The 24,296-nt window shown below is 43.5% G+C and overlaps 1 protein-coding gene across 2 annotated transcripts in view; it reads left to right on the top strand.

The window, feature by feature from the left end:
• The window catches only part of TMEM135 (transmembrane protein 135), a 292,084-nt gene that overhangs the window by 202,887 nt on the left and 64,901 nt on the right, over nt 1–24,296 (top strand). For both annotated transcript variants that reach the window (XM_018553255.1, XM_018553254.1), the window contains one exon: nt 21,637–21,683. In XM_018553255.1, coding sequence (XP_018408757.1) covers nt 21,637–21,683 — 47 coding nt within the window. The remainder of the gene's footprint in view (nt 1–21,636; nt 21,684–24,296) is intronic.

Below are 24,296 nucleotides of genomic sequence, written 5' to 3'. Positions count from 1 at the left end.
CAGAAACTTGTGTACTTTAGTAGATATGCCTTATTGAATGAAACAGTTATGCAAAGCAGGTGCCTTTGTTTTTCTCAGTCCTGGTCTGTAGTTACAGTGCAACTGCAGACAAGGTGAATATAAATGTAATGTGTGATAACAGCTCTCAAAGCGCAGAGCTAAAAGATTACAGCTGTAAAGCTGCCTGTTACCCCTGGATGTAATAAAGCTGAACTCCAGCCTTACATTTCAACCTTGCATAGTTGTGCAGGCACCCCGTACTAAAAATGCTTGCTCACTGTATGCTGTGAGCTGCAGAAAGTTAGATAGAGCCATCTTCATTTCCGGGCTAGAGCACATCCGGCATCACCCCTTTTATTCATTGGATTTTGTTTCTTTAAATCATGGCTCTGAATCACATGTGGATGTAACCCACTGTTTCTAATTGCTTGCTGAAGTTATTATTTTTCTTCTCTAATATGGTCAGGGCTAAAAAATATTTTTGGGCAGAATAATATAAATTCTAGCATATGAATATTTTCTATTCCCAAAACTAGCCAGAGGGTGTAGCTCTAAGGTCCTTTTCACTTTTTTCCAGGACTCCTATTATCTCTTACTGAAAATGAGCCTGTTGTTTACAGAGCTCAGTAGCTCAATCTGAAATTTACATACCCAAGTGAATGAGTCAGGACACCCTATAGAAAGTTCTAATTGAGGAGCGAGAGACTGAAGGCAAACAGCTTCAGCTATGCTCTCTTTTTAGAAAACTCAAAATGCTCTTGGAATTTTGTGTCATGCATGCACCCAGTGTTAACTGTTTATTTGTATTACAAAGATTTTGTATAAATTGGTGAAAAATATTTCAAATATGTAAACTTAACGTAGATATAAGACCTACCTGGATGACATTTAGTTTTCTAATGCACTTTATCATAAACAATTGCCATTGTTGTTCAATAAAAGTGCTGATAATCTCTTCCAGCCTCTTTCAGCTACTTCCTGTCTACATGCACTTGCTCCAAGGTCAGCTGCAAATCATTACTCTGCACCTGCCTTTTAACCCTTCACTGCTACCGACATATCTCATACGTCGCTGGCAGCTGGCCCCTTTAAACAGACTCTTCCAGTGTAAAGACTGCCGGCTTTACACTGGAAACGATTCTACCGGCCGCCACATCGATTCCAGGGGCTGGTGCAGTGCGTGCCCCCCCGCTTGACACCCCTGTCTTGCTTACTTGGCTCCACTGCCCCTCCTGCTCCTCCCTGCTCTATGGGACTGGAAGTGACGCTGATTGCATCACTCCCTCAGCTGTCATTGTTTGGCTGCAGAAGCCGGGCAATAAGCTCTTGGAGCACAATAGCTTGTTGCTCCAATAGCTTATTTGGAGTGTAAAGGTGACATATCACCTTAAAGAAAACCTGTCACCACTACTATACTATCACATAGGGGGCTCATGAGCCCCCTTATGTGATAGCAATTAAGTAAAGTAAAAAAAAAATAAGATTAAATAAAATACATTTTAAAATAAATATTTTGTGGCCGTATGCAACTTTTAACCTGGGCATTTTGGGTATCTATTTACTCATCAAAAACTCATTGTTTGTATTTTACAAACCAATGGGTATTATATTGTGTTTGTGGGTACTAAAATTAACAAGTGTGTTTTTTCCATAATTTTGGGGTTTGATAAAGAAGTGGGCTAATATTGTGTGACAAAATTTGCAGCTGCCACCATTTTATTCTACAAGGTTTTGGCTTTTCAGAAAATATATAATTTTTATATAGGGGGACAGAAAACCGATCGGAGCATACAAAGTAATGTCAGCAGAGCGGGTGCCACTGTCAACTGCTCCCGGAGGGCAAACACCAGGAGACTGAGACTGAAACTCCCAACTGGATGGTACAGGGGAGGAAAAGGGAGTTATGAGTACAAAGCTGACAACTACCACATGAATGTATTTATAGGCGAAAACACTATACATAGAATTAGTGCAACAGATAATGATGAGAACGTATAAATACACCAAATTGGAAGATTAAAAGATTACAAATGGATTAAAATTAATGAATGGAAAATTAATTATAGCATAAAAGTTGACAAATGTATATATCTAAAACATCACTAGAATGGTGTAAATGTGTCAGAGCTAAACCACATATAAGGGGAATGGAGGCAAATGTATACATCTAAAATTCACTGTAAATTAAAATGGCATTAGGCTATATCCCTCTTGTTTACTCTTATCTGAGTGTGGAGACCGCCATTGCAATTGTACAGAATGCTTTTCAGCGAGGTCATAAGAGAGCTGAGGATCCCAAATCTTGCAAGAAAACCCATGAAGACCGCATTGCACTGCATAAAACTCGGTGCTTTAATACAGGGTAGAGGATCTAAAGCAGGGGTGCCCATTAGGTAGATTGTGATCTACCATTAGCTCTCAAACCTGATGCTGGTAGATCACGAAGGGTGTGAATGGTGGCCCCTTTATTCCATATTGGTATATTTATTTAGCTGTGCACACATGATTACCTATTAGCCTGAGTTTGCTGAGCCAAGCTCCTTGACACCTTTCTGGTGGATACTGGTGGTTGAAGTGCTATGTATTACATCAAAGAATGTTAGTTTACACAGCCTGTTGCACTGCACTGTGTGCAAAATACATCAAGGTGAGAGAGCAAGGAGAGACAGACAGGAAAGAGAGAGAAGAGAGACAGCCAGGAGAGAAAATGTGAGCAATGACAGCCAGGATTGAGAGGAGAGACGGCCAGGAGAGAGAGGAGAGACAGCCAGGAGGATGAGCAAGGAGAGACAGCCAGGAGAGTGAGGAGTGACAGCCAGGAGAGAGAGCGCAAGGGAGTTTTTTTTTTCGTTGGCAGATCTCATGTAGCTCGTCATTTGAAAAAGTAGATCTCAACACAAAAAATTGTGGGCACCCCTGATCTAAAGAATATGTGGTCCTTGTGTTTTTGTGCTTTAAGAAGGAACATGTCACAATGATGGCCACATTCTTCCTGTCTTTCAATGTGTCAAACCAGTGTCAGTAGGGATTAAAGTGACTGGCGTGGTATCACTCTTTTGAATGTGAACTGCAAAGAAAATGCAGATTTCTCACCAGAAACTTGTGTACTTTAGTAGATATGCCTTATTGAATGAAACAGTTATGCAAAGCAGGTGCCTTTGTTTTTCTCAGTCCTGGTCTGTAGTTACAGTGCAACTGCAGACAAGGTGAATATAAATGTAATGTGTGATAACAGCTCTCAAAGCGCAGAGCTAAAAGATTACAGCTGTAAAGCTGCCTGTTACCCCTGGATGTAATAAAGCTGAACTCCAGCCTTACATTTCAACCTTGCATAGTTGTGCAGGCACCCCGTACTAAAAATGCTTGCTCACTGTATGCTGTGAGCTGCAGAAAGTTAGATAGAGCCATCTTCATTTCCGGGCTAGAGCACATCCGGCATCACCCCTTTTATTCATTGGATTTTGTTTCTTTAAATCATGGCTCTGAATCACATGTGGATGTAACCCACTGTTTCTAATTGCTTGCTGAAGTTATTATTTTTCTTCTCTAATATGGTCAGGGCTAAAAAATATTTTTGGGCAGAATAATATAAATTCTAGCATATGAATATTTTCTATTCCCAAAACTAGCCAGAGGGTGTAGCTCTAAGGTCCTTTTCACTTTTTTCCAGGACTCCTATTATCTCTTACTGAAAATGAGCCTGTTGTTTACAGAGCTCAGTAGCTCAATCTGAAATTTACATACCCAAGTGAATGAGTCAGGACACCCTATAGAAAGTTCTAATTGAGGAGCGAGAGACTGAAGGCAAACAGCTTCAGCTATGCTCTCTTTTTAGAAAACTCAAAATGCTCTTGGAATTTTGTGTCATGCATGCACCCAGTGTTAACTGTTTATTTGTATTACAAAGATTTTGTATAAATTGGTGAAAAATATTTCAAATATGTAAACTTAACGTAGATATAAGACCTACCTGGATGACATTTAGTTTTCTAATGCACTTTATCATAAACAATTGCCATTGTTGTTCAATAAAAGTGCTGATAATCTCTTCCAGCCTCTTTCAGCTACTTCCTGTCTACATGCACTTGCTCCAAGGTCAGCTGCAAATCATTACTCTGCACCTGCCTTTTAACCCTTCACTGCTACCGACATATCTCATACGTCGCTGGCAGCTGGCCCCTTTAAACAGACTCTTCCAGTGTAAAGACTGCCGGCTTTACACTGGAAACGATTCTACCGGCCGCCACATCGATTCCAGGGGCTGGTGCAGTGCGTGCCCCCCCGCTTGACACCCCTGTCTTGCTTACTTGGCTCCACTGCCCCTCCTGCTCCTCCCTGCTCTATGGGACTGGAAGTGACGCTGATTGCATCACTCCCTCAGCTGTCATTGTTTGGCTGCAGAAGCCGGGCAATAAGCTCTTGGAGCACAATAGCTTGTTGCTCCAATAGCTTATTTGGAGTGTAAAGGTGACATATCACCTTAAAGAAAACCTGTCACCACTACTATACTATCACATAGGGGGCTCATGAGCCCCCTTATGTGATAGCAATTAAGTAAAGTAAAAAAAAAATAAGATTAAATAAAATACATTTTAAAATAAATATTTTGTGGCCGTATGCAACTTTTAACCTGGGCATTTTGGGTATCTATTTACTCATCAAAAACTCATTGTTTGTATTTTACAAACCAATGGGTATTATATTGTGTTTGTGGGTACTAAAATTAACAAGTGTGTTTTTTCCATAATTTTGGGGTTTGATAAAGAAGTGGGCTAATATTGTGTGACAAAATTTGCAGCTGCCACCATTTTATTCTACAAGGTTTTGGCTTTTCAGAAAATATATAATTTTTATAATAAGTAATTTTCAGGCCTAAACTGTGAATTGTATAACGTGTGCAAGAAAGGCCTTGGCAGCCAAAGGTTTCATGGTGACAACAGTGGACCATAATAGCGCAATGTGTGTGTTGGCACAGCCACCGATAATCCCTAGCAGGGAAGCATGTGCATACCTCCCAACTGTCCCTCATTTGGAACCAGATCCCTCTGTCCCTCGTTCCTCCTCAGTTGTCCCTCTTTTTGGTCTCATGTACAGATATCTATGAAACGGTTCTATTTAACTACCAGAAGTATTATTGGGCACGAAAACCTTCATCTCATCTCTTAATTATCTTGCCGGCTATTTCAAAAAAAGAAAGTAATAAGGAAAAGCAATGATTGGGGGGTGGTAACATACATTGTGCTTGAAGGTTGGCATGTATGCATGTGACAAGGTAACAGCCACATGAGGGCAATTAGAAGAACTCTGTCATCCCAGAACAGGAAGTGCTTGAACAGGGACCTTCATTGCTATTTGCTTGGCCACCTCGGGTTCTGCGGGCTGTTACCATCCATGGTCCAAAGACATCCAGACCAACATGAGTAAAAGGTGGGTCAGTACTTAACCTGTCAGCTGGCAAATCTGACATTTGCTGTTGCTGATGTTTACCTCTTAGTTTGCGGCACTGAACACAACTGTACAGTGTAGCTGTAATCTGTCTTTTTGCTCCTATAATCCAAAGGCCTGCAGCTCTTATGACACCTTATAAGCAGATATACTCACTGCGGACAATCCTCGTCAGATAGCTGAACTCGTCAATACCGATTCATTCAAAAAAGGTGTTTATTCTACATCAGGTTCTACATCAGGTTACAGCAGATGATAGGAACAGCAGTTGAACGGTTATAGTATTGTGCGGTCAGAAAATGATGCCTTTCCTACGTACTGTGCAGATCACGTGTGTCCTTGTTACATGTGGCTCTTAGCTGTGGCCATGACACAGGAAGTACTGCACACAGGAAGAAGGGAGGGGCATACATAGACTGGAAATATGTCGTCACATGGGGAACAGAAATACAGAAAAGACATGTGTGATATCACAAAGGCCACTAGATGGCAGCATAGGATAAGACATGGATTTGCTATGGGGAAAATAGTTAGGCAAAAACACACTATAATAACTCTATCTAAAACAATGCTAATATTAACTGAGGCTATGCATCTCATATTCTATGTCCCTGTTGGGGCGGCACAGCAGGCATGCATGTGACAAGGTAACAGTCACATGAGTCCATATAAACTGGGAAGACCAGTTTATATGGAGCAATAACCCCTTTGCATCCCACCTAATCTTTTATGGACGCTACATTGACGACATTGTCATTATCTGGGATGGCCCCATCGATTCCATAACCACCATTCGTTTCTCATTGCAACCTGAACACACTAGGCCTAACATTCACACGTGTCCAACTCTGAGAAACTAATATTCTTAGACCTAGAACTATCCTTTGATGGAAGCACCATCACCACCAGCAACCACACAAAACCCACTAGTGGCAATTCATATGTACACTTCCACAGTTGCCACCATCCCAGATAGGTAAAAAATATTCCCAAAAGCCAATTCTACAGACTAAAGCGCAACTGCTCCAACATCACAGATTTCGCCACCCAGAGCAAATTGCTTGCCAATAAATTCAGAGAAAAAGCCTATCCAGACACATTGGTACACGACGCGTACTCCGCGTATTCCACTAATTCACCGCCTCCTACACCCAAATCAGACGATTGCCCTGCACCTGTAGTGGAAACGAGATTCATTACCACATTTAACAGTAGCCACAACAAGATCCAGCGCATCATTCGTAACAACTGGCATATTTTAAAGCAGGATCCTAAATTAGGCCCGTTCATTGCGCCCAAACCTGCAGTTACCTTCAGAAAGGCCCACAATCTCAGAAACAAAATAGCACCAAGTAAATTATCAGTCGGCAAGTCTAGAGATAGACAACACCAAACATTCGACAACAGAGTGGGCATCCATCAATGTAAAAAATCCCGCTGCCTTACATGTCAGTTCATCACCCATGGCCAACACACATTTACTGATCACCTTAACAATAGTTACCCCATTAAACAGTTCATCACATGCTCGCACGACCACGTGCTCTATGGTCTGAAGTGTCCATGCGGCTTACTGTATATTGGACGCACCACCCGTACCCTAAGAAAGAGAATAGGCGAACACAAACGCTTCATTGCTGTTGGTGATCGTGATCATAGTGTCCCCAGACACTTTGCCGCTAAACATGGCAAACGGATTCAGGACTTACACGTGTTCGCCATTGAACACATTCCTACCCGTTTTTCTCCAGCTGAGCGATTTCAGTGGTTGTGTAGACAAGAGACTTTTTGGATCTACAGACTTAACACTCTTGCCCCAACAGGACTCAACGAAGAACTAGAGATCTTGACCATCACATAAAACTTCATAGACCAATGCCCTACACGACAACTCTAAGTGTCAGCACACTGGTTCTTGTTACACATCTGTCTCCCATTCACTCAGTGACCTTCATTGAGCAAGTGGTTTTTTATTAAAAAGGGTTCCCACATGATGAAAAAAAGGAACGGTTCTCGAATACATATTTTTATTCATTTTATTTTTATTTATTTTTTCAATTTTTTTCTCTTTTATAACATAATTTTTAGTGTTTTTAATAAAGACATTTTTAATAAAGACATTTCCAACTTAGTAGCCTTTCAACTAAGGTCCTGTTTTAACCATAGCACCATTTTCATTGTAGAAACATAGTAGCTTTTTATCCTAATACGACTTTTATTGCACAATGGTTCCCCCTTTTTTTAACAACAACAATAATAACAATGATAGTAATTCCTTCCCATTGTCCTTTTCCCTACATATCAGTCCTTTATGGCACCAATGCACACCAAGCTTCTAAATACATGCCCGGATCCAGCAGCTCCGTTCTCAATTTTGAACCGCGGGTTTGCCGCTTACCATTACTAGCTCCGCCCACCTGTCACTTTTAAAACCGGCGGGTTCCCGCCACCGTCTTATCGTTCTACCCGAGCTTGAAAAAGAGGTAGTACCTCGAAACGCATCGCTCTTTTTCTCCCTGAACCCTCTCTATTCATCACTGATCCGACCACTCGGCATCTGTCAGCTGCCTCCACACACAGACTCTCGTACACTGTCCCAAGCAGACCTGACAGGGACCGAGTGCTGACACCCACAGCCGCGGCTGCAACAGCCCTGTCTATTGCCGACACCGTCGGGTTCCCCCTGGTTCTCCTCTACACCGCCCATAGCCCGCATTTCCCCAACGGCACTACGGACGAAGTCCCTTCTTCTCGCTCACACCCTTCTGTGGATGTACTCCTCTAAGCAGCACACCAGCCAAAGTCGGACACACATCACGAGTGTTCCGATCCTCCTCATAGGCCGCCCATCTCCTGATCCCAGGATTCACATGTAAGTGCCACCACTTTGATTCTCCGCTATATCTTGTTCAGCCAGCCAGTGTTTTTTTGTGCCCTTTTGTGTTCTTTTGATTATCTATATTTACAGGTTCTCCTCATGTTTCCCAGGGCTGCATACATGTCTGCTAGTTAACTCTTCCCATCCGAGAGCGCTGTTTATGTTTTTTCTGTTTTTTAACAGTCACATGAGGGCAATTAGAAGAACTGTGTCATCCCAGACCCAGAAAGTACTTGAACAGGGACCTTAATGGCAGGGTTTTAAAAGATTTTAAAAGATTGAAGATGACTTTTTATGAGATTTTTATGATTGGGTTTGCACCCCCTTTAAAATTATAATTTACCTTTAAAATGAATAGTAATACAACTGCCAATAAAGAGACTCTTGGTATAGTTGGTCAGCAATGAAAACCAAGGACAAAAGTCTCAAGGACAAGGGTTGGAAAGCTGGTACTGTCTCTGGAAACCAAGAACAGTGGGAGTTATGTCTGCGCACATTCATGTTTACAGGAAGAGGGTTGTCCTTGAAAGCGCACCCGAGTTTAGCTTGAACGTGATAAGAACACACCAAACTGTTTCCATTGCTTTAGATTGATGTATTTATAGGAGAGAATGTACAGAACAACAATCTTACGATAAGCGTTTAATTTACCCCCAATTTACACCTGGAAGACAAGATCATGGTTTTCTCTTTGTACATTTGGCAGGGTCCCTTTTTTTTCAATAATAATCTGATGCAATATGTCTCAGGGCGGCCAGGCACCCCTCACGGAGATCACCCGAGTGTCTCTAAAAAGCTGCTACGGAAAATGTGATCCTGAGAATTACCTCTTGTCTAGCGCTGACAGGTGTGATGTGTCTTAGCTTGATCGTGTGCAACACATGCCACTTCCAGTCACTTCCTCGGTGCGAGACAGCTCTCCATGAAGGAAAATCCTAATAATCTTTTGTTCTGTATCACACGCTAATCTTGTTTTTCATCCCATCTGCCTGTAGATTGCTCACACTTTGTTCTCATTTGGCAGGGCTGCCGGAGACTGGCCTACAGCTGCATAGGCAAAGGTGTGCTGCTGCCAGCAAAATGCCAAACTACTACTGCCTGACAAATTGTTTTATTCTTTGTAAAACATGTTAAACTGGAGATCGGGCAGGTTGTAGCTTCCTGAGATTAGTGTTTTTATTCTGGGTGACAGGGATGAGCACTCATCGGATTTGCCCTTTTTACTTGAAAGAGGGCAAATTAAACAGATGTATGTGTGAATAATACATAGGGAACTTAGAGACCCATTGGGGCAAAGTGACAGGTTCTGTTGTAGGACCAAATTCCCCCCCACCACCACCACTCATCAATACTCACCACCTCCCCACGTCCCTGGTGCTTCTTTTCTCTGTTGGGTCCAAACCTTGTCCTCTAGGGCAGTGGTTCTCAACCTGTGTAACCTCAGGACCTACATATGTCCTTGATCATTACGTCGTGACCCAAGTTGCACTGCAATGGAACACATGGCATTGAGGTACCGCACATTGCCATGCGGGCGATAAACCTGTGGGTGGGAGATGCATTTGGGGTGCCACTCAAATGAATGGCAAAGCAATACACCTCCCACACCAGAATGCGTGGTAGGTGCAATTGCGTGGTACAGTGCGTTAATCGCAAGGGACTGTGCTATTGTGAACGGGCCCTCAAAAACACTGACAGACACACACAACCACAGAAGCGATCTCACACTCACAGACATTCTCACACACACATACACACTCCAAAAAAATGTACTTTTTTTTAAGATCCATCCAGCCTCCCTACCATATGAGAACTGGAGTAGATCCTCAGCTTGGGGTCGGGTGTGGGCTGCTGTGCTGTGACGGAGCTCCACCCATATGTGCATCCACTTGTACAGCTCCCTTGCACACCATGTAGAGGTGCTGGGAGCCGGAATGTGACATCACTCTGGTCCCGGTACCTCTACAGGACATGCAAGGGAGCTGTAAGCAATCCACTTATGGGTGGAGCTTCCTCACGGTCATACCCCCAGCCCACCCCACCTCAAGCTGGCTTAGGGCAGCATATTTCAAATGGCTGCTCGGTGCGAGAACTGACAGTGCTGCGCTAGAGGGAGGCTGAGGAGCCTCTCACCTAGAAAAGTGGAAGGCACATGGCGACCCACTGAACATGTGGTTGCGACCCACTAGTTGAGAAATAAGGCTCTAGGGTATGAGCGCTTACCTAGGGCAGACCTCTTTCTGCTCTTGTGGCAGTGTTCGGACCTGGCAATTAAGCCCAAACACTGCATTTTAGGAGGGAATCACATAATCCTCCATACCCTGATGGACTGAGTATTTGCTAAGGGCTCCTATGGATCGATAGGGGAGTGCAGTAAAGGTCATCAGCCGCATTACATATATTTTTATACATAACTATTATAATTGCCCATATCTGGCTAGACATAAGCCTCATGTAATCCTCTGTTGCTTATAGGAAGGGAGAGGAGAGAAAAAAACTAATCAGTGTGCTTCTGCTCCTACATTATCCAATCACAGGCAGTGGTGGGTCCTGAACCAGGTGATATTGCTTAAAGGAAGCCCATAGTAAGGAATTACAGAATCAGACATATCAATCAATAACTTCAGTGCTTTCTATAACAGTAACTTGGGCATGCAGTATACAGATGAAGGAATCTATTGTCACTAAACAATGAAATCCCATGTTTCTCTCAGTACGGGTTTTCTTGAAATGTAGGACTTGGCTGTGCTCTCTGGCAGGGGTTCCTGGTTCATTAGACTGGCAGAATAGAATTACACATCCTTTGGTAGGTAAAACTAAGTTTATTTAAAATGTATATTTAGCTGTTGTCCTGAAGTTCAGGTTTATTATGCAACTGGTGACCTAATACCATCTTCTATGCTTTAAGGGCAGGTTCACACCATTTTCTGGACCAGATCTGGTCCGGAAAATAATGTGAACCTGCCTGCGGTTCCAGTGCATTCTAGGCCAGGCAAAATGAGACATGCAGTATTTTTCTGGTCTGGTCTGGTCTGGTCTGGAGGCCAGAAATAGCATAGGGATACATTAGGATGCATTTTGGGTCCGGAAAAAATCTGGTCTGGTCTGGAGATGATCTGGATGTGGTGTGAATGGGCCCTTCTACCTTATAATGAGATGATGTTACAATCTGTGCCGTTCTGAAGCATTATTTTTTCTGGCACAAGGAAAATTAGCAGAGGTGCCATTGACTCTGCTCGGTGTTCTTGGTAATGGTACCATGTCAGGAACACCAGTAAATATGTATCCTGCATTTAATTTTATTTCTGGAAAATGTCTGTCTGTCAACAGTAAACTCCCTGTTATCCGGCATCCACAGGGATTGGTAGATTCCGGATAAATGTAGTTTCTGGTTGCTTGAGAGGTACTATTAAAAATAGGTCGAACTAATGCTATACCCCATACTATACTATACCATAACATAAACACTGTGTTGACCTCATATTATTATTGAAATGCAGTAATCAAAAGCAAATTAAGACAAATAGAGACACGATCATTTCCAGGATAATTCATGCCGCAGATCAGCAGAACAGTGAGTACACAGGGGATTTTTTTTACTGGTTAGATGAGAGTTTTGGTTAGTTGAATACCAGATAGCTGAGAGTGTACTGTATCTCTCTCTCTCATATGTTTATTTATCTGCATGTCTCTCTTTTCCTGTCTCATATCTGTCCCATTATCTGTCTGTCTATCCCTTGATCCATCTGCTGTCATCCATTGGCCTCCTATACCATTAGTTCTCAGAAAAGGACATGAATAATGATAGAATGCTGCACATTTGCAGATGTTAGACTCATGGCTCTAAGCAGCTGCTCATGTTTCTCTCAGGAGTTCCTGTTGCTTCTTGACATCCTTTAGCATTGCTGGGACAAGGCTCAGTCTATACACGTGCTACTCTGTAGAGGAAAGATCCAGATCCTCTAAACAGCTGTTTCTTACATGTGACATGGACTAGTTGCAGAATGTAGACGTTACAAATTGCAGAAATGATCTGTAGGGTAAATGGATGGTGTTTGGGGACCTAGTTACTCCTGGTGACTGGTGTAATTTGTCCATTCACTCTGAAGAAACTCTGTAACTGAAGTTCATTGGCCTATTTGGGTCATGTCACATGATCATCTTGTTTCCTTCCTTAAATTAGTATTATGACAGACACCTGGGTAACATGGGAATAATAGCAGTAGCCTGATGATTGGTTGTGGGTGGCCGCTTCCTCTCAAATGATCTCTGAATGCACTGTTCGCCGTACACTGCATCGTATGGGATATGGAACCCTAAGGCCTGTTGGAACACCTTTGCTGGCTGCAGTTAACAAAACGTTAATAAAACGTCTCCAATTCGCACAGGAACACAAGGATTGGACAGTCGAGCATTGGAAAAAAGTCATGTGGTCCAATGAATCACGTTTCCAGTTGCATCATGCAGATGGCAGAGTGAGAATTTGGTGGGAACAGCATGAAAGCATGCACCCCACATGCATGAGTACAACCCTTCCAGCTGGTGTGGGCAGTGTTATGGTTTGGGGCAGTGTTATGGTTTGGGGGATGTTTTCCTGGCATGATTTGGGCCCTTTAATTCGTGTGGAACAACGTCTGAATAGCACAACATACCAAAGTATCGTTGCTGATCAAGTCCATCCTATCATGTTGATGGCGTATCCCAATGGAGATGGCTTCTTCCAACAAGACAATGCGCCATGCCACGGTGCTCGTATTGTGCAGGAGTGGTTTCAAGAACATGAGGGAGACTTTACCTTGCTTAGGTGGCCCCCACAATCACCAGATCTCAATCCAATTGAGCATTTGTGGGACGAAGTTGAAAGAGCCATCAGGCAGCTGGTTCCACAACCATCAAATCTCACAGAACTGGACAGTGCTATTCATCAGGCATGGTGTCAGATTCCTTGCATCACCTTTCAACATCTCGTGGAGTCAATGCCAAGAAGAATCGCCGCAGTATTGAAGGCAAAATGTGGCTCAACTAAGTACTGATGGGGTGCTCATAATAATCTGGCCACTCAGTGTATTATTTTTAGCCATCAGCTCATAAGTAGGTGTGCAAGTCCCACCTGAGTATGAAAGTTCTTGCTCTGATTATAGGATTTGCAGAGTGGCCTATTCTTAAAGCAAACAACTGCAACTGGCTATTCCCTCCCTTTGGTTTAGTAGCAAGGCAGTGTCCGCTGGTACCATGCACTCTTCTGTGATATAATACCTGTCAGTAAAAGTGTAGAAATGGTTTTCATGTAGCTTTAACTTTTTCAGTATATTTATATGATTTTCAAAAAGTTATTTCCATAAGAAAAAGAAGTCCATCTGGCTTACAGCTGCCAGGATAGAATCATCCTATCTATCTTGTCTTAAATCCTGATTGCTTTTCCTCTCCCGAGTATTTGGTCAAAAGTCGTAGCTGTCTAGTAGTGCATTTTGTTTTTCACTTTTACTTTCCCTATTACTATATCTGTGTGGTGCCGGTCGTCTTGGTAGGGGAGCAAGGCTTTGCTTCCTTGTCAGGGCTGCCCCTCTGATGACTGGTGGTCTAATATTTGTTGATCTGATCGCTGGTAGGGGAATATTTAAAATATTATTAAACCTTCATTTTTTTGCATATATCTACTGCTAGCAAGCAGTAAATATCTGAAAAAACATTAAAAAAAATAAAAAAGTTACCAAATAGGTAAAAACTTACCTGTCTCCGGTGCTTGCTTCCATCTGAAGGTCTGAAGATTCTCTAACGGCCAAAAAGGATAATGGGACGGGGGCATGCACAGTAGAGGCCGGGAGAAGAGGAGAGGCACAGAGTAAGCCAACGCAGCCCGGCAGCATGCAAGTGGACATACTATGTGGAACACAGAAGACACAGCAGTCAGTGCTGGATCAAGAGGCATCATTTAAGGTAAGTCCTTAAAGGAGAATTATGAGGTGAGTGCTTTTCACTCAGCCTCATAATCTGAGCCGACCCGTGACATTGAAACTGTCACAGGTTGGCTCAGTAGATCGGGAAGTGAGCGAACAGATACTGGCGCTCGCTCACTTCTCGATCCTGTCACTGTAGAGAGCCGTGACAGGGGAGTGACTGGATTCTCCCCTCCCCTGCCCGATCCTCCAGCGCTGACTTGCGGAACGGACGGGGCGGGGACGGGTATAGCTGGCTCTGCCTCTAGATAGGCAGAGCCAGCTGTCACTCACGCAGCAGGGCGGATCCAGACATAGTTGTCAGGATCCGTTTCAGGTGCGGCATCTCAGTATACCGCGAGCTACAGCTTTGGTTAACGGGAGGACGCTAGTTTGTGTCCTCCCATTACCCTTCGGAGAACTATGGGAAAAAGCTCTGACCCCATAGTTCTCCTTTAAAGCAGCAAGTGGAGGGTGGGGGGTGGATGTCATTTTAAGAAGCAAAAGGGGATGTGAAGGAATCGCAGATCAACAGAATGAATGAAACAGAAGCAGGAAGATCCTCACATTGCAGGTCCTCAGGCTTCCTCCAGCAAGGAAAACAGTGACCAACACGGTAGTGACCTCATTCTTTATCCTACAATGTTAATTCAAACCTCTTATAACAAATAAACTTTCTTTAAGGCTTGGAGTTCATAATATATATACTATAAAGCAAATATATGCTTATAAGCAGTGGCCTCGATATTGAACTATAGATCACTGTTTATTGTGTGTTCTTTGGTTTACAGTAGTGACATCACCAAATCTCACTTCAGATCACAATACCATAGATGTTCCAGCACTGCAGATATACAGCTATGAGGTTCAAGGCATGTTTCAGAGTACTGCGTAGCCTATCTTCACTTTTTGAGTATAGGTGTATAGTATAGCACCAGTCCAGGCAGCCTGCAAGCCTGGTTACTTAGCAGAGAGGTCTGAGAAAACTTCACCGGTCCCCAATAGGCGACTTGGTGCACACGACAAGGTAAGTACCCACTACATAGGGTCACAGTTAGTTCATGCAATAAGGGGGTTGTTATTTCCATGAAATTTCCTATGAAATACTTGTATTGGGTATTATGTCTCACCGTTGCCTAATGTGCTTGTCAGCGAGGGCTATAACTGAGGCCTTTGGATGAGCAGACCCAGCTCTAAGGTTTCTTGAGAGGGTACAAATATTAATAGCATCCTGTAAATCTCCCCTTCTTGTATCTCTTACAACTTCAAGGGTATCCAGTAGATCAGAGAGAAAATGACTTCAGGAAATGTGGCTGACACTCTGAGTTTTCGCAGAGCGGCGTTAAGGAGCTGATGATTATGGCCATACAGAATGTCTACACTAATAGATGAAGAGACTCTGCAATTGCAGTGCTGAAGTGGGTGAAAAGTCTTTTCTCCGAGCTTTTATCGGATAGAGACGCCGGGTAGGCCTGTGCATTCCATGGTGCTAATACTCGGTTTTTAAAGGAGAACTCCGGCTTTAGAAAGGGTTGTAACCTAATACACTGTTCCATAAGCCATGTTATAGTCTAATGTTTATTGACCTTTCTATTTCTGTCTGCAGCCAGCTATGATTGTGTTTATGGTCTTCTTACCCTTGCAGCCCTGACACCAGAACAGAGTTTGTAGACAAGACTTTCTCAGAATGCTTATTCCCCTGCTCACGCAATTGTTTCAGTCTCTGAAGTCTATACACACATAAAGTATAACTGCAGGCATTCTTCAGATTGTCAATATATTTAATGCAGTGAGATCCATTTTTGTTTTGTTTTGTTTTGAAGCACCACAATAATAAAAATTAGGGATGCACCAATACCAATACTAGTATCGGTATCAGTATCAGTGCCGATGCCGAGTATTTTGCACAAATGTTTTGATGCCAAGCCCGATACCTGAGCTTCCGGTATCAGGAAGGCCATCAGCGAGTCATTACACGCTGCCCAGCTTCCTCATTGGCTGTGCAGCCAGAGCTGGCTCCCCAGCCAATCAGGAAGCCGGACAGTGTGTAATGATGTGCCCTCCGGTTTTCTGATTGGCCAGAAAGCCGGCATCATGCTCCCTGGTTACCCGGTGATCACGGAGTGTGAAGCCGGCTTCCTGGCCAATCAGGAAGCCGGACGTCGTGTAATGCCTTGTTGCCCGGCTTCCTGATTGGCCATCTTCGACCAATCTGGAAGCCAGGCGCTGTGTAATGACTTGTTGCCCGGCTTCCTGATTGGCCAGAAAGCCGACTCCATGCTTCATCGTCACTTGGTGATGAGGGAGCATGGAGACGGCTTCCATGCTAGTCGGGAAGACGGGTGGCGAGTCTTTACACGCTTCACAGCTAATCAGGAAGCCAGGTGGTTAGTTATTACACGCCGCCTGGCTTCCTTAATGGGACTTCCGGTACTCGGTATCCGGTATCGGCGAGTACCGAAAAAATAGTCCAGATAAATTTTTTTTTTAAATAGGGTCAGGGGACATTCGAGTAGAATAGCCAACGTGTTTCGGGGGTCCAAAAACACCCCCTTCATCATGGCCTAGGGCTTTATCAGCAACCCTAGGATTGCTGCCAAACCAACTAATGACAGGCCCTCGCATGTCAAGCATGTTTTCAAACATTGCCTATGCAGTCTATGGGGCCAAAATGAGCTGTAATATGCCAAAAAAAGCCCCTTTGCCTTTTTCAGGGACAGGCATTTTGCTTGTTGTGACAAAACGCTCAGATGTGAACAGGTCTATAAATATGAATGGGATTTTTCGGGGGACATATTTTTAAAGCGTTTTTTTAGGGCAGAAAAAGCGCTACAAACGCTCGGTGTGAACCAGGCCTTGAAGCTCCCATATTTCTCTGCTGAAAGATCGCCTTTAGTAGTATCAAACTCTCAATTCGTTTTTTCAAAAATGAATCCAGATCAAACAAATATACATTGTGCTGCAAAGTATTACGTTACATTTATGCCCAAGCTCTTACAGTCATCGTGTTTTCAAACAGCTGGCTCCAGCTCTCTCAACTCTGCTTCCCTGAACTTCATGTCCACTTCAAGATCACAAGGGACAGGTCAGTCTCCAGTAGCTGTCCATCTACTAGCTTGGAGAAAGGAGGGCGGAAAAGTGGGGAACAGGGAGCAGGGGAGTGGATTGCTCTGCCGTGCTTGTGGAAACAGCTTATAATAGAAGTCACCAGCACTCAATGATATGTGCAAGAAGTAGCACACTTTCATTAAATCGTCACATGCGTGGCCAACGTTTCGGGGCCATGCAGGGCCCCTAATGTCGCCCAGAGGAAGGGACCCTGCGTGGCCCCCGAAATGTTGGCTGTGTGACGATTGAATAAAAAGTGCCTATACTTCTACCACACATCATCGAGTGCTGGTGACTTCTATTATGGACTGTATCTGACACAGCGCCATCCGTGTTGTCAGGTAAACCTTTTAAAGATCAAGGAGCAGTGCCCACTGTAAGTGATTTATTCCGCATTTGTAATAGCTTTAAAATCTTTTGACTTTGAGATGTTCTAACTTCCGTTCACTTAGATAATAAACAAGATTTCATTTTACCTGGGGTACCCAAATTTGTGCACAGGACCCTAGCGGTTGGCAATTGCTTGTCTCCTTAAGGATGGCCTCCAAGCGGACAGTGAGAGAGGGAGCGCACTCTGTCATCTCTTGAATTTCATATGGCTTGCAGATAAAAGGGGAATCTCTGGCACCTCGGTTCCTTCCAGCTTGCTAACCTTTATGGCTCCAGTCTTTTCCTTTCAAGAAATACTTGTCATCTTATCCGAGCTATGCACCGAGCCTCTAGACTTACTGCTCATTAGAAATGGCAGATTCTATTTATGCCCCAAGCAAACTTTATTATTAGGCTTCTCTTGTATGTGAAAGTTCAGGTTGTGCGTCCAGCTAAAGCATCTGCTGGAGAAAGCGGAGTTCTCGGGGGAGAAATCAACTTTATTTCCTCTAGATTGCTGCCAAGCCAGATTGGGCAGTTTAGAGCGTATTCAGGCATATTGAGAGTCTATTGACGTAAACCTGTCACAAACCTGGGCAAGCCAAACTGAGCATAAGATGGAAAAAAAAATGAATAAATGGAAGTTTTCCTTTAGTGAAAGGGGCTGTTGGAGAAGCCTGGGGGCTAATCTCCTTCCTACTGACTATGGACCTAGGAATATGGAGGCCCCCTCAAACCTCTTGGGGTTACATGGAACTAAGACTTTTGAGGGACTGTTCCTGGAACCCTGAGGATTGCTATGTATGTGTACCCCATGGAATTATTAACCCAGATTTATGTGTGGAGTGGATATGCCACGTCTTTCCCCTGGCATTATGTTTAAGTCACCCTGTGCCCATTAAAGGTACAGGGTATCAATCCAGAAACACCAAAGGGGTTAACTCTGGACTTCGACTTCCATTGAACTTGTTACAGTCTGTTCGTCCATTTGTTTAATTGTGTTAATGATGGGATTAACATAGCTGACTCTAGGTGTAGATGAGTAGATCAACGTATAATCTACTCATCTAACCTATAATCTACTCATCTACATCTATAATCCCATCCTATTTGTTTTCCCCCCTCCCTATTCTTTCATTAAGGCATCGGGGAGGGGATTGTTTGCTTGATGTTTTGATTGCGTTATGTTTTTAGACCACCAGAGCCTTATAAATACTGTGCTGGTTTTCAATAGACTCAGATCTGTTTTTGCTTCAGCATTGGTGTTGTCTGATGTTTGGGGTAAATCTTTATTATTTTGGGAGTTTAGTTTTCTGTCCTAATATATTGGTTCCGTCCAATAATTAGGCAGGTTTGGGCTGAGGACACTGGAATTTGGGTTCCAGCGGAGAGGAAGACATAGTGACAGAGGCACCCAGTCGGGGTGCCTTGCGGTCCATCACAAAAACCACATGTCAAAATGAATGACAGATGCTGAACTCTAGGAAACTGAAGATACCATATGTGCTGTTCTTGAGCTTGGCCAGCTACCTCCCTATTGGCCCTTTAATGGATTAGGAATAGCCTTACTCACCAATAGGTTTCCTAGGCAGAATGCTGAGATCAAGTTTGAGATTTATGCATAGAATTAACTGCTAATATCTCTGGATCTACTCATCATTTTGACATGTGGGTCTTATTGAAGATAACCTCTGCTTATGACATAAAACAACTGGTAGGACTCGCCTGTCCTAATATCCATGTCTCTGACCTGTTCAAGAGCTGTGGCTATCTGAAGAATCTCCAGGTTTGACTTCTCCCCGTCATGTGCCATGTTCCTTCTGCTGACCCCTATGTTTCTCCTCTGTCATGTAGTGATGTAGGGGATGGTGGAATAAACCACAGAGCACAGTGGGGGACCAAGAATCCAACATTCCTGGATGTGTGTCGCATGGGACAAGTCCATGGTTCTGTAAGAGAGGAAAGATCAGAAGACTAGGCAGCAGGACAGGAGGGTATGAAACGTCTTAATTTTCAAGTTCAATGACAGTTGCTATAACATACTTCTTTTTTAACTTTACAAAATCCATGAATTGGTATATTTATTATAAACCGTAAATCTAAAGTTAGCTGCCAGCTTCAGTCCAATGTGATCTTTTGATCGCTTTGTGATCATATTTAGCATCGTACTGTTTATCATATTGAATTAAAGCAAAACTCCAAGCAGATAAACAGTACAAAAACATATAAAATATTTAAAGAAGTTCAGCTTTTGTAAAAATTAAAGAAATGCATAATAATTAATAAATAAAATATTGCCTACTGACAGTCACGGCTCTCTGCAGGGACAGAGTCGAGAAGTGAGCGAGCGATGGTATGTGTTCGCTCACTTCCCGATCAATTGAGCCGACCTGTGACAGTCTCATTGTCACACGTCGGCTGGAACTATGAGGATGAGTGAAAACCACTCACCTCATAATTCTCCTTTAAATCACCTCATACAGCGTCCAGCCATCCTCACTGTAGGTAGAGCTGCCCATACTCCGGCATCTACCTAGCGCGAGGACAGCTGGAACGCTGTATGAGGTGATTTAATGCACTTGTCAATGTTTCAGGACAATGCTGTTGGACCTCTAAGCTCCTGAGGAAGCAGGTTTAATTGTTGTGAAAAAATTATGAACAGACTATATAGACTGAAGCAACAACTAATGCGAAGCACACATGATGCACAGTAAGAATTTCAGAGAGGCCTCTGACACGGTCATACAATTATTGTGGCGTTTTGTATATGGCATTGTAACATGTACCTGTAAATTTTCTCACACTTTATCATTTAAGATTTTTTACGAATGTATTAGATTTTATGTGGTCGTGCAAATACATCATACGTGTTTGTTACTAATAAAGTCCCAACTGGGGTTATGCGTTTCTGAAGGGGAGAGAGTGACATGTTTCCTATACTAAGAAGCATTGGGTTTTGCTTTGCTCCTGAAAGCCAGACGGAATGGTGGAGGAACGCAAAAAAGTTTTTTTCACTGTCTGTGTCCTTGTACTGTATATAGATACACATTCAAGATTCCTGGGCCAAAAAGGATCTAAAAACGAAACCATTGTGAAGCCTTCATAATGGATTCTCAGCTCTCCTCCCTTTTTTTGTTGCAGTAATAAAACCTCATTAAAGAAGAACTCCAAAATTAACTCTTGCAGCGGGGCTACCCCGCACTGCAAGGGTTAACTGCTCGTTTTGGTCTAGGGGCTGGATTAAAGCAGATATTTCTACCAGATCCTCGTTCCTGCCTGTCTGCTAGACCGGTGCACACAGCCTGGGCTGTGGGGGTCTAGGGACTGCTGATGTCATCGCGTCTAATGCAGGTCCATTTGGCTCCATCAGACGTGAGGATGCCGAGGGACATATCACAGAAGGAGGAGAGAGGTGAGTGGTCACCGCCACAGGACCAAGGAGCGGGTGAGCATATGTTCTGTAATCCGGCCCCTGGACCAAAAGGAGCAGTTAATCCTTGCAGTGTGGGGGTAGCTCCGCTGCAAGAGTTAATTAAAGTAATTCCTGGAGTGCTTCTTTAAAGAAAACTTGTCATGAGAGAAATGCATGGGCGGCCATTGCTGAAAATGCTAATTGTCTGGATGTCCTGGCGATCCATTGACTTCAGACCTTCATGAATCACTAACCTGGAATGATGGCACGGATCAGGGCTATGTGTACTTGCTGCATGCCTGTTCCAGGACTGTGTCTCAGAAAGTGTAAAAGTCACAGACAGCTATGTGCGTTTATCTTATGTCAGGTTTGTGTTGGATATTTTTGTTGTTTCTTTGTGTTATTATTATCATACTCCGAAACATATTGGATTATCTCAGCAGATGACTTGTGTATATTGATGCATCTTTTTTGTTTTCTTCCTGTAGGTGCTTTTGTTTTGCGTCACTGCTGCCCTGTACATGTTCTTTTTCAGGTAAGTTCAGACTCACGTTATATGTTTGTCATTTAGAATTCCATATTGCTGGAACTGGTGTGCTATCTCCAACCTCATGTACAGAATAGTCCATCAATGCCGTGCTCTATGCAGCACTTCTGCCATCATCACAGGCTGTGACACTCCACGATATATCTAAAGCCGAAAACAATATCTCAAGGCTACAGGGCTGTACGGGGGGACCAGATCCTTACTGGCCGACATTGTTGTGTTTTGACACGTCATAGTGTTATGTCACTGCCTGTGTTCTGTCAAAAACTTCTCAAGATCTCCAAAGATGTTACTTCCAGTTTACTTACCAGTAAGAGGATTGGGTATTGAGGTTTGAGTAGGCTTTACTGCGCGTCACACCACCCGCAGCATTTCCCTATACACATACCACACAGCAATAAAGTATTATAATCAACTAGGGTCAGACTAATCCAATGGTATATATAGCATGGGGGGGCAGTGGGGCAGTGGGGCAGTGGAGGGGACCAATTTGTGGGGGTAATTTCAGTCTCCCACACTTGGTGGGAAACTGGAATTACTCTTTAAATGCAAAATTGGAAGTACACTATAAGCCCTCATTCACACGAGAGAAGGCGTCACGTACAGCTCTGTGCTGCCTGCATGGCCGTATCGGGCAGCTCCCGGGAAGGACAGGTGCTGTGTGTGATTAGCACGCAGCCCCTGTCCTTCTCTATGGGAGTGCGCGGCCATACGCCACCCTACTCTCACCCGCCCTGCACGCCTGTGCGGGTGTCCATACTCGTACGCTGGCAGGATGGATCCTGTCTGCGTCCGAGCCAGGAAACGCACACCCACACGGACCTGCAATTTGGGTCAGCGTAGGGGGGCGTACGACCACGTACTCGCCTAGAGAAGGACGGGGGTTGCTTACTAATCACACGCAGCACCTGTCCTTCCCGGGAGCGGCCCGATACGGCCGTGCACGCAGCACAGAGCTGTACGTGACGCCTTCTCTCGTGTGAATGAGGGCAAAAGCGCATTTAAACCCAAAAACTAAAATATAGTATATTGCAGCTTATCAGTCATTACAAATGGGGGCTGCAATAGTTTTCATTTTTCAGGCTTTTTAAATTTTATTTTCAAGTGGTGATCCTGTGAATAGCACACTTCCTGTCCTTGGTGGCTACACTCACTTATCCACTGTGTCTATGGAGGGAGCCATGGTTGTCACACAAGCTGAACATTTATGCCTTTCTTCATCTCTATTACATGTTGGATTAACGGTATTAGTAGTTAACACAAGAGAGATAAGGTTGGCTGGCCTGTCTTTTCAGCTCACAGGAAGTGACAAGGGACACATAATTTCTGATCAACAATTGATTTCTGTGCTTGCCAAAAATGTTCTTACCCAGAAAAGTGAAAGCCAATGCAGCCTCCACATTAAAGGACTGATAAGCTGCAATATATGACAGTTTTGTTTTTGGGTTTAGTTATCCTCTAACTGATCTTTTGCTTTCTGGAAAAGACCCGTCAGCTCTTTAATCGGACATTCCCGTGCCACGTACCAAGTTATATAAGACTCAAGCTTGACAACTGTTCCTCATCTATATTTTTGTTCAAGGCCCGCTAGTCAGAATCATTGACGTCAGTGAGCCAGGATAATAGCCAGTGAACTAGCATTTTTAGGAGGCCAGCAATGACAGGCCTTTTATTATTTTCGTGTCCAAGGCGATGAGACATTTTGCATATACATGTAATATATCTAGTTTAAGGAAACAAACATGACACGGCAGCAAAATGCAGACTGCATTCCATATCACATTCCAGGTTTCTTCTTTCCTGTTTATTTCAAACCCCTGAAGACTATTTTCCATGGCCCTTTCTATCATTCTATTTTCTCTGATCCGTCTTACATACCCTCTAAGAGAAGCAGCGGCATTCTCCACCTCTGTGAGGAGACAGATATTTGGTAAATCCTTCTTACTCTTCATAAAAAACTCCTTAAATTTCATCAGAGCCCCCCACGTATGGTCAGAGGTATCAGTGCTGCCATTTACTGCTGCATGGGGCCTCCTGTTACTTTCCAAGGTCAGTGTTACACATCATTGCCACTGAAGTATTTCTACCTCCAGTAAAAATCCCTAATCTAATACAATGAAGCAGCCTGCGCTCTCTATCTGGGCCACAGATCAAGGCTCTCAATGGAACAGCATTCAAACAGTTGTGGAAATGGGATAAATATCACTTAACTACTTGCCGTCCGCCCATCGTAAATTAACGGACCGACGACAAGCACCTTCCAGTGGGGCGCCGTAAATATACGGCTTTTGTTCTCTCTGCTCGTGTGCGCCCCTTGGCGCGCACCGGGCAGAACACACTGACAGGTGTAAACAGCCGCTAACGGCTGTTACATATACAAGCGTTCGGCGGCTCTATAGCTGTCCGATCGCATTGTTTAGTGCCTCTGTCTTTTATATTTTACAAAAAAATTGGGTAATAATTGTTCATAACTTAAAATATGAGAAACACGTTTCTTTTTTTCTAAATTGTTGGTAATTTTTTCTTAATATAGTAAAACATAAACACCCCAGTGGTGACTAAATACCAAAAGAAAGCTCTATCTGTCCCTAAAAAATGATA

This window comes from Nanorana parkeri, unplaced genomic scaffold (assembly GCF_000935625.1).
Source record: "Nanorana parkeri isolate BGI_ZX_2015 unplaced genomic scaffold, ASM93562v1 scaffold114, whole genome shotgun sequence".
Lineage (NCBI taxonomy): Eukaryota > Metazoa > Chordata > Amphibia > Anura > Dicroglossidae > Nanorana > Nanorana parkeri.
Note: the sequence above shows the minus strand (reverse complement) of the source record. Positions and strands in the feature narration are given on the sequence as shown.